We start from the raw sequence: 11796 nt of genomic DNA on the forward strand, positions 1-11796 counted from the left end.
GTCGGGACCTACATTTTTACTCTTGATGAAATTCAGACCTTGGCTTGTGAAATCTCTGCTTTGTTAAATTCCCGTCCGCTTTATGCAATTACAGAAAGTCCCGATGATCTAGATGTGCTCACTCCAAACCACTTTCTCAATGGAGCCCCGAAAGCTGCATTCGACGAGCCAGATGTGGCGCATCTCCGGGTCAACCTACTTAGTCGATGGCAGCGGCTGTGTCAAATGAAGCAGGCGTTTTGGAGAAAATGGAGCACGGCGTATCTTTCGATTCTTCAGGAGCGGAGCAAGTGGCGGTCATCGTCTCCAAACATCAAGCTAGGAACGCTCGTCATGATCAAGGAGGAAACGCTGCCACCATTAAGGTGGCCGCTTGGCCGCATTGAGAGCGTCATACCAGGAAGAGATGGAACCATCAGAGTAGCCGTCATCCGCACTCAAAAAGGCCTTTTCAAGAGGGCCGTTGGAAAAATAGCAGTTCTGCCCCTTCAGGATGGATCTGTTGAAAGCCTTTGCCTTCCAACGGGGGGGTGAATGTTCGGAGCAGAACCCAGTCGATTAGCTGCTTGCCAAATAGCACCTAATTCTTGGCCCTCAGCCGCTTATTTTGTTTGTTACTTATGTCTATGTCACTCATTTGTTTGTTAAAGCTCTGCGCTTGCTTGCCCTGCTAAACGCTCTCTGCCAGCTCGCTCTTCGCTATCTCCGCTTTGCGTCTGCCTACCGACGTCGGCCGAGCGAAGCTGCGCTTAGCGATCGGAGCGGCAATGTAAAGGGCAGGCAAGCCACACTTGCAATTTGGATGTCACGCATTAAAGAACATATCGTAATTTTATTTCTGCGCCGAGTTTTATTTAATTCGAAATAATTAGTCGGCCGATTGGGGATAAAAAACATTATCTCCACAGTAGGTATAGGTAAATGCAAGAGCTAGGTTATGTGTTCATTATATGAACAAGAAAACTTCAAACTTCATTACGTTAACTTGGTCAGTGCTGAAACCAGACAAAAATCTTGCATTAAATGGTAAAAGGGTCTTTTTTTTTGTAGGTTCCGGTCTGAAGAGGAGACTTATGATCTGAATGTTGTGGTCAGACCCTAAGTCATATGAGGTTTTATATTGATGAGATTGTTCCTGATACCTTTGTACACCGCAAAGTCAATTGCAAATGGCATATGCTGTCGAGTTGTGGGGAAGTGGGTGGGGGAGCCTGTGGCCAATATGTTTTCAACATTTTCCCACCAAAAGCCCCACCATTGGCTTTTGGCGTTCCAGTCTCCAGCTGCAATGAACCTGGTGCTCAAGGAGTCGAAGAGTTGCTTAAACTGAGTGTCAGTCCATTCAAGAGTGTGGGGGGGGGGGGGGGGCAGTATACCGCAGCAGTATGTATAGATACGCAGTTTTTCATAGTTACAGCTACAGTAGACATTTGTATGGAGTTCTTTCTAGTTGGAGTCAGGGAAATGTGTGGGATACTGTGTTTTGTTATCAGAGCAGATCCGCCTCTGCTCCGGTTTGATGGGTGGTTTGCAAGAAAGATGTGATATCCGTCTATCACGAGGTCTGTGTCGTCTTTTAGGGACGATTCAGATATTAGAAGGATGTCTATATTGTTGTCTGTCAAATAAGCGTTGAGTTCAGGGAGTTTGTTTGAGAGCCCAGCAGCGTTCCAGAAGGCGATTTTGGTTATCGTGATTATTAGGCATTGGAGGATTGATTGACTTTTGTAGGTGGTGAGAGTCGGTCAAGTGTCCTCTCAAGTATAAACATCCTAGTGTCAAGGCTCTGAATGGGCTGTGTCTTGTTAATTGTTGTCTCGTGGTTCCGTTCTGACTGCGCTAGTAGGAGAGATATAAGCTTGTCTAGCTTCTCATTAAGGCTGTTGAGATCAACGTTGTTGTTGTTGTTGCTGGTTTGTGGGTGATTTGCGTTTATATAGTGGTTTGTGCTCTTGGATCGATTTCGGCTGAGGTGTTTTATGAGTTGCTCCTGCAAGCTTGCACTAGGCGTTGGCTTCCTCTTCGATCTTGATCTGCGTTCTTGCTGTTGTTGTTGTTGTTTCTGCGCTGGGAGGTTCACTCTGGCGACTGCAGCGTAGCTCAGTCCCAAGATCCTCCAGCATCTTATTGGCTTGGCCCAGTTCGCTCGGCTGCTTGCGTTGCTCTGCATTTTTAAAAGCGGTGCAGCCCCTATAGCTGTCGCTAGTGTCGCTGCAGTATTCTCCTGCTGTAGTTGTCTTGGTGAAGAACCTTTCAGCTGGGATTAGCTGGGAGATTTCTTTTAAAGTGACAGTTATGTTAGTCACTTTAGTTAGGACTATTGGCGGTGGCTTGGGTGGCCGAGTTTCAGTAGTAGGTGCTTCTAGTAGGAGGGGCCGGCAGCATTATGTATGGTCGCTGCTGGCACTCGCTCTCGTGTTGGGACTCCACACAGTTCGTCAGTTGATAAATCCAATGCAGTTTGAGATGGCTCTGCTCGTGGGAATTTTACTATTTTTTTGGCGGTCTTGGACAGAGGGGAGAGTGGAGCTGCAGGCCTTTTGATCTTTTTTATACCCGATACTCAAAATGAGGACGGATCCGGGGACGGCGCTGGACCGCACTATTCGGACGTGTCAGACGAAATCAATGTAGAACCCCAGCACGATGACGAAGGGTCCGATGCCAGGTCCCTCATGAGCCTGGGCTTCGCACCCCAAGGGAACCACCAGTGGGCACCAGCTAACCCATCTCTGTCAGATGACGTCCCGCCTCCCCTCGTAGCCGCCAACGCCGGACTACCCCCACAACTTCCGGATGAGGAAGGGATGGACTGGCGTACAGCGAGATGGCCGACCTGCTGCAGCTCCTCCGACTCCACCCTGGGGTACCCGCGGTGCAGGACGACGCGGAATGGGCAGAGGCTCCCCCCGATTGGCGGACCAACACGCCAGGGCGACAGTTCCCCCGGGACCTCATCTCCAGTATAACCGTGTACTTACGCTACTGCACCCACCGACTGGGAGTCCGACGATTAGAGATCCACGACGGTCGCTGTTTCCGCATAAGAATTACCCGTAGCCGGGCTGACACCGTCACTCTTCGGGCCCCCCGAAGTACGTAGGGGGTGTGAGGGAGCGTACGCTCCACCCACATTTTTCCGTCCATCAGTTGGTCTTCATTTTCCTACTGGAGGGACCCGAAATTATGTTCTCTTATTAGAATTAAGATTTTTGACCGTTCCTTATTTTCTAGTTTTAAGGCCACGAAGGCTACATGTTGTTAATTTTGTATATTATACGGCCCGAGGGGTCTCTAAGCCCCATGTAACCTATTATCTGCATAAAGGGGGACGCCAGACGGCAGACGCCACTGGCTGTTCAGAGAACCAAAAACCCAACAACAACGGCGCAGCAGCGGCAAAAGAGAGACAAGGAAGAGGAGAAGCGCTGAAAACGATAAGTCAACAGCATCAACGCAGCAGCGGCCGAAGAGGGACGAGGAAAACACCGAAAAACAAAACCCAACAAGCAACGACGCGCCAGCAGCAGAAAAGAGAGCGGAAACAACGGCGCCAGCCTTCTGCCGCAGAGACAATGACGACGCTGGCCGCCCACGCTGACGCTGGATCGGCAGAGCCAGCAGAACGCCGGCTCTGAGCTGCGAAAACGTGGAGAAAAAAAGGGAGTCGATCTGTGAGTGCCGAATTGAATAACCGTGTTCGCGGAAGAAAAATTATTAAGACCGAGTGGCTGCTGAGAAGTATCCGAGTGTAACGGGAAGATTGCAGAGTGGGGGAAAAGGATGGATCCTGTACTGACACCGTGCCTACTGAGGAGAGGAAGCTGCCGGCAACTATAAGCGTGGGGGATTCAGGGTAATCGAGTCTCTAGTCGTGTATACGGGCTGCTGAGCGGTGCTATAGGTAGGGCAATGAGAGAACAAAGTGAAAAACGAGGGGGAACGTTGTGAGTTGCTGCGGACACCGCAACTCTACAGTTATACCCGATACTAAGTCAGTATGGCTCTCCTCCGGCAGACGCCGCTAATATTAAACGACACGACAAAGAGTGCGTGCGAGAGAGACAGAAAATCAGTCTGAGCGTGACGTCGGGCGCTGCGTAGCCACTGCAAATTGATTTGTTCCTATTGGCTATAAAAATGATCTGATCTGATCCAGATTCAGCAATCTGATAGATATGGTCATTATCTATGGTTCTGCGTTTTTAGTTTTCTCGAATGTACAATATTGTGGATGCAACAGATTTTCGTCCTTTGTGGGGGCGGAAAAGGGTGGGGCGAAATTCTGAGATATACGTTTTATAGTGAGATCTAACAGAAGTGCGGATACCAAATTTGGTTACTCTAGCCTTAATAGTCTCTGAGATTTTTGAATATCCCCAGATTTTCGTCCTTTGCGGGGGCGGAAGGGGGTGTGGCGAAATTTTGAAACAAACTCGTCTCGGTCCGATATATTAGGAGTGTGGATACCAAATTTGGTTGCTCTAGCTTTTATAGTCTCTGAGATCTAGGCGCTAATGTTTTACTCTAAGCAAAGCCGCCTATGCTACGTGTGTGTTAGAGAGAGACAGGGCGAGAAAAAATGAAATTGTTTTTTTGATGCTGGCTATAATAATAATACGATCCAATTCAGATTCCGCAGTCTTAAAGATATGGTCATTCTCTACAATTCTACGTTTTTGGTTTTCTCATATCTTTAAAATTGTGGATGCCACAGATTTTCGTCCGTTGTGGGGGCGGAAGTGGGCGGGGCGAAGTTTTGAAATATTTTTGTTGCAGTGACATATCACAGAAGTCTGGGTCCAAAACATCGTTGCTATAGCTCTTATAGTCTTTGAGCACTAGGCGCTGAAGGGGACGGACAGACGGACGGACGGACAGACGGACAGACGGACAGACAGACAGGGCTCAATCGACTCGGCTATTGATGCTGATCAAGAATATATATACTTTATGGGGTCGGAAACGATTCCTTCTGGACGTTACACACATCCACTTTTACCACAAATCTAATATACCCCAATACTCATTTTGAGTATCGGGTATAATAATAGCCTGGCCACCAACAATCTATACACTAGGGAAACTGGATGTCCGGGGCTTCGCCTTCTCTTTACATCCTTACGTCTAAGCCCGAGTCTCCTCTTGCCCCACCCACTTGGTGATCCGTATTTGTTACAAATGTCCGTCGGTACCCCGCATGACTCCCTCCAGTAGTTCGTAGCCCGGCAGGATCCCGAGGCCGCTGTCCGGCGATTACCTAAGCGATCTCGGCGAAACTGGCTGACACGCCTCGTACGGTTCTCCTTCACCGTCATCGTCGGTCCGGAATTTGGAGTCCCGGCTAATTATAAATATTGCTGTAATTTTGACCCTGGAGTAGATTGAGATATGTACCCCAGCCAAGATCACCAAGATCACTACAATTAGGTCGTCGCAAATTAACAAAATAGGGTATACAAAGGCCTATACTAAGGCTTACACGCAATATAGCGACTCTTTTTTTGTTGAACTTTTTCGTTTAAACCTTTTTTTACAATAAATACAATAAAAGCAAGGATTAAAAACTATCCAATCTTGTAGAAAATTTATTCATCAATGGGATAAAACTATGTGGGCATTGCTGAGAGATTTAGTTAGAGCAATTTCCTTTTTCGTTTGTTTTGATCATAGCTCGCAAATAACTGTTGACACTTTCGGCGTGTCTGATAAAAACCTCTCATTGACGGACACATTGAGAAAATGGACGGAAAAGACCCGATCAAATCTGTTTTTGCTCAACTCGCTCTTCGCTCAAGCAAAGACCGATTTTTTCACTTCTCTTTTGTTCCTGTTTTTCACTGAGCATCTTGTCGCGAGTGAACGAAAAAAGTGTCTTTTGCGTATGTATGCGTGCTTGTACGAGTGATGCTTATGGCAACTATCAATTTTTGTGAATTCTATACGGTTTGACTATTGGAGCTTAAAATGAATCGTGAAAAGCAAAACGAAAATGTTCGTTTGCCAATTTTGCAAATAAATATACATATTACAATACAATAGCCCAAAAGATGCCTAAAACATGAATAAATAAACATATACACGAAAAAAAAACTAAAAACACTTTACTCAGACACTTTTTTGGTTCTGCTCATCTAAAGACACTTTTGCTGTGAGCGCTTGACCAAAGTGTCTTTCTAAGTTGTTATTGTGAGACACGATCGTGTGTCGGGCTCACCCGAAAACCCGAAACACATAACACAAGCGAAGAGACAAAAAGTGTTCTGCTCAGTGAGAGACCGCTTCTGCGTGGTCTTTTTCGGTTTTGTCAGTGACGAGACAGCAAAGGGAAAAAGTGTTGACCGTCGTTTGCGAGCTATGGTTTTGATTGACCTATTTCGCTACTTGTTTTTTGTTTGACTTATTTCTCTAAAACCTCTTTTTACGCAAAATGCAATAAAAGCAAGTATTAAAAATACACCAGGTAAATAGAAAATTGATTCAACAATCGAATAAAATTATGTGGGCATTGCTAAATGTTTCATATAGTTAGTAATAATTGACGGAAGATCAAAAACGAGGAATATGTATAATAGAACTTGAATTCGTCAGTATATTTACGGTATATTTTTGAAATGAGACGGTTTATTTTTGATCGATTGATACACTTGATCGATAAAGGTCACACTGAATCGCACTGTCGACAAATAAAAAATTCATATCATTTATTCGTTGAAAATTTTTGGAACCATGAAGTTCGTACTGTTCGTGTTTTTGGTGACCCTAGTGGCCGGCATTGTGGTTGCCGATGATAGCAAAGGGCCCAAAGTGACCGAAAAGGTAAGAATTAGGAATTAAGAATAACATATTACTTTGGCATAATACATAAACATAAGAGAACTTGAAAACCGCGTCACTAGCATCGCTTGCACCCATACATACACGCGTCAGGCAATAAATCAGACGCGATTTTGTTGCTTTTTAATAATGTATATACATATGTATTGTGTTTGCGTAGGTTTTCTTCGACATCACCATTGGCGGGGAGCCCGCTGGTCGCATTGAGATCGGCTTGTTCGGCAAAACTGTAGAGAAGACCGTGAAGAACTTCAAGGAGCTGGCGGAGAAGCCACAGGGCGAGGGGTGAGTTCTTGAGATGTGCTTGATTAACGGTACACGCACACTAGCACACACATTTATAGGTTAGCCGTAGGAAAGTCAGTTTAGCAATTACGTGGCGTTTCAGACGTCAATCAGTTGACAAAGAAAATCTCTACGAACTAAATTGTTTATCTGCCTTAATGAGACAACAATTTCTGTGTTTTGCAACCACACAGTTACAAGGGAAGCAAGTTCCACCGCATCATCAAGGACTTTATGATCCAGGGCGGCGACTTCACCAAGGGTGACGGCACCGGCGGACGCTCCATCTACGGCGAGCGTTTCGAGGATGAGAACTTCAAGCTGAAGCACTATGGCGCCGGCTGGTTGAGCATGGCCAACGCTGGCAAGGACACCAACGGCTCCCAGTTCTTCATCACCACCAAGCAGAGCAGCTGGCTGGACGGACGTCATGTTGTCTTCGGCAAGATCCTGTCCGGCATGAGTGTAGTGCGCAAGATTGAGAACGGTGCCACCGATGCCCGCGACCGTCCCGTCAAGGATGTGGTCATTGCCAACAGCGGCAGCATCCCCGTGGCCGAGGCCTTCTCCGTTGCCAAGACCACCGACTAAGAAATGGCAGATTTTAATCATCCCATAATAAATTTAATCAACTTGAACTACATAAGTAAATATCATAATTGTGCAACCATCGATTTTTCTCACTCAAACTCTTCAATGTCCAGGAAGTTGAAGCTGCATTTACCATTTACGAGTTTTTTCCAAAATTGTAGTGTAGTTTTTTCTTGTTCCGTAAGCAAAAACGCTCAACAACTATTCAACAGTTCTACGTAAAGAAACGGCATTCATATAATAAAGAACATTTTTTGTGATAAAAGAGGAAGCATCAGCAATCATTTTCAACTCTTTTGTGTGTGTATCCATCCATCTACATACACTCATGGCTATGTTCAGGTTCATTGAACCGGTTTGGCACTTGTTCCTTCACCCGCCCCAGAATCGGTGGGTCGCCTCTTTCTTTTGGTAACTTCTGCTTCCCTTAACTGGAACAAAAACCAGTTTTTTCCATTGCTTGCTAAATTTGTTTGACTTCTGGCTTGCGCTGTGATTTTTTGTGATTTGCATATATGCGACAATTAAAAGAGCATACAGCTGTATGTAAAAATGTTTCAATTTAAATTGATTGAAACAGCTGCAAGGCCACATTTTAGGGAAGTTGCCGGCCAATAATTATAATGAAATGGGGTATCATGAGATGAGAACATGATTAGTTAGTATTTTTAGTAAATAAGATTTATGTAATGCACATTTTTTGATTAAGTTGCATTTTTCAAGGCAGCCAGCAATCGAGTTCCCAGTCAACTCAAATGTACATAGCACATGCTCATATGTATGTATGTTTGTTCGGGGTCTTCATTTGAGCGAGAAACAAACGCTCAACTTAAAGGAATCGTATGCCTCTTCTATACGAGTATCTGCCTCTGTTATTGCAATTGTATTCCTCCCCATTCGTTCCCATATTCACTTTGTATATATTAATGAAAGCAATATAGGAATCTACATATGTGTGCCTGCACGTACACATGTGTTGGTGTCTGGTGGCAGTCGTCTCATGTGCCACATATGTATGTTTCCTCTATAACCACATAAATTCTGGACGCACTTCTAAGATTATTTGTCTGAGCACAATCAGTTTTTGTTTGTGTGGAGTCAAGGCGCATAGAGATAATTTCAGTTTGCGTAGGAACTGGGCATCAATCTAGATAGAAGCGGAAGAACTTGACAGGGAAGTTGCAGTTGGGATTCGGCTGGATTTAGCTATAGTTTCTATAGAGGTTGAAACATATTAAATTGGTGGGTAATGTGAGAACAAAAGTTCATTGAGGGATCAATCAATCCTCTCAACTGATAACAAATGTTTGATCATCTTTCGATGATGATGTGTACCAATAAAAAGTTGAGTCAGAAAATGTATGTGTATATAAAATGTACCCACAGGAAATGCAAACTAAGGTGATCGTGCTCTCCCTGATCTGGCCAAGCAGCCAAGATTCTTGTGCTCTTCCCACATGCCAGCGAGAGTCATTTTGGTACTACTCAATATACTCAATATTATAACAATATTATAATAGACTAAGTTTTTTCTTCTTTTTGAAGACTGAATTAATACGATTCATAGTTGTCGAGCCCCTGGCTACTATGGAATTTATGGAATAGTGGTGCGTCATTATGTGGTCTGGTAAGAGCTTGCCTTTCCAATGACTTTGTTGCAGAATTTGTACTTATGGACATTTTTTTAAGGCTCCGGGGACGGCGGTATTATCGGATTGTCTGCATTTGGAGTGTCAGGACTGGCAGGGTCCACGATTTGTTCCATAATCGAGGCTTGAGAATTGAGTTAAAATAAAGTTATTATATGGAAGTTTTTATACCCGATACTCAAAATGAGTATTGGGGTATATTAGATTTGTGGTAAAAGTGGATGTGTGTAACGTCCAGAAGGAATCGTTTCCGACCCCATAAAGTATATATATTCTTGATCAGCATCAATAGCCGAGTCGATTGAGCCCTGTCTGTCTGTCCGTCTGTCCGTCCGTCCGTCCGTCCGTCCGTCCATCCGTCCGTCCCCTTCAGCGCCTAGTGCTCAAAGTCTATAAGAGCTAGAGCAACGATGTTTTGGATCCAGACTTCTGTGATATGTCACTGCTACAAAAATATTTCAAAACTTCGCCCCGCCCACTTCCGCCCCCACAAAGGACGAAAATCTGTGGCATCCACATTTTTAAAGATACGATAAGACCAAAAACGCAGAATCGGTGAGGATGACCATATCTTCTACAGTGCAAAATCTGAACCAGATCGAATAATGATTATAGCCAGAATTAAGAAAACAATTTCATTCTTTCTCGCTCTGTCTCTCTCTAACACACAGGTTTCATGGTCGGTTTTGTCAATTGCAAAATATGAGTTCAAGGATCTCAGAACCTATAAGAGCCAGAGCAACCAAATTTGGTATCCACACTCCTGTGATATCGGACCTTGACCGTTTCGTGTCCAAATTTCGCCACACCCCCTTCCGCCCCCGCAAAGGACGAAAATCTGGGGCATCCACAAATCTCAGAGACTATTAAGGCTAGAGTAACCAAATTTGGTATCCGCACTTCTGTTAGATCTCACTATAAAACGTATATCTCAGAATTTCGCCCCACCCTTTTCCGCCCCCACAAAGAACGAAAATCTGTTGCATCCACAATATTGCACACTCGAGAAAACTAAAAACGCAGAATCATAGATAATGACCATATCTATCAGATTGCTGAATCTGGATCAGATCAGATAATTTTTATAGCCAAAAGGAACAAATCAATTTGCACTGGCTACGCAGCCCCCGACGTCACGCTCAGACTGATTTTCTGTCTCTCTCGCACGCACTCTTTGTCGTGTCGTTTAATATTAGCGGCGTCTGCCGGAGGAGAGCCATGCTGACTAAGTATCGGGTATAACTGTAGAGTTGCGGTGTCCGCAGCAACTCACAACGTTCTCCCTCGTTTATTTTTATACCCGATACTCAAAATGAGTATTGGAGTATATTAGATTTGTGGTAAAAGTGGATGTGTGTAACGTCCAGAAGGAATCGTTTCCGACCCCATAAAGTATATATATTCTTGATCAGCATCAATAGCCGAGTCGATTGAGCCCTGTCTGTCTGTCCGTCCGTCCGTCCGTCCCCTTCAGCGCCTAGTGCTCAAAGACTATAAGAGCTAGAGCAACGATGTTTTGGATCCAGACTTCTGTGATATGTCACTGCTACAAAAATATTTCAAAACTTCGCCCCGCCCACTTCCGCCCCCACAAAGGACGAAAATCTGTGGCATCCACATTTTTAAAGATACGATAAAACCAAAAACGCAGAATCGGTGAGGATGACCATTTCTTCTACAGTGCAAAATCTGAACCAGATCGAATAATAATTATAGCCAGAATCAAGAAAACAATTTCATTCTTTCTCGCTCTGTCTCTCTCTAACACACAGGTTTCATGGTCGGTTTTGTCAATTGCAAAATATGAGTTCAAGGATCTCAGAACCTATAAGAGCCAGAGCAACCAAATTTGGTATCCACACTCCTGTGATATCGGACCTTGACCGTTTCGTGTCCAAATTTCGCCACACCCCCTTACGCCCCCGCAAAGTACGAAAATCTGGGGCATCCACAAATCTCAGAGACTATTAAGGCTAGAGTAACCAAATTTGGTATCCGCACTTCTGTTAGATCTCACTATAAAACGTATATCTCAGAATTTCGCCCCACCCTTTTCCGCCCCCACAAAGGACGAAAATCTGTTGCATCCACAATATTGCACATTCGAGAAAACTAAAAACGCAGAATCATAGATAATGACCATATCTATCAGATTGCTGAATCTGGATCAGATCAGATAATTTTTATAGCCAAAAGGAACAAATCAATTTGCACTTGCTACGCAGCCCCCGACGTCACGCTCAGACTGATTTTCTGTCTCTCTCGCACGCACTCTTTGTCGTGTCGTTTAATATTAGCGGCGTCTGCCGGAGGAGAGCTGTACTGACTTAGTATCGGGTATAAATTTAGAGTTGCGGTCTCCGCAGCAACTCACAACGTTCCCCATCGTTTGTTGATGTTTTCCTTCGCTTGGGATGGAAATGGAAAACCATAA

The 11796-nt window shown here is 44.6% G+C and overlaps 1 protein-coding gene across 1 annotated transcript; it reads left to right on the forward strand.

Annotated features, from left to right (window-relative positions):
• Positions 1-6707: 6707 nt before the first annotated feature.
• LOC117192641 (peptidyl-prolyl cis-trans isomerase 5-like) lies at positions 6708-7922 on the forward strand. Its single transcript, XM_033397364.1, has 3 exons — positions 6708-6819; positions 6998-7122; positions 7317-7922. The coding sequence occupies exons 1-3, from the start codon at positions 6730-6732 to the stop codon at positions 7711-7713; spliced, it is 612 nt and encodes a 203-aa protein (XP_033253255.1). The 5' UTR covers positions 6708-6729; the 3' UTR covers positions 7714-7922.
• Positions 7923-11796: the final 3874 nt, after the last annotated feature.

The sequence above is a fragment of the Drosophila miranda genome (assembly GCF_003369915.1).
Source record: "Drosophila miranda strain MSH22 chromosome Y unlocalized genomic scaffold, D.miranda_PacBio2.1 Contig_Y2_pilon, whole genome shotgun sequence".
Lineage (NCBI taxonomy): Eukaryota > Metazoa > Arthropoda > Insecta > Diptera > Drosophilidae > Drosophila > Drosophila miranda.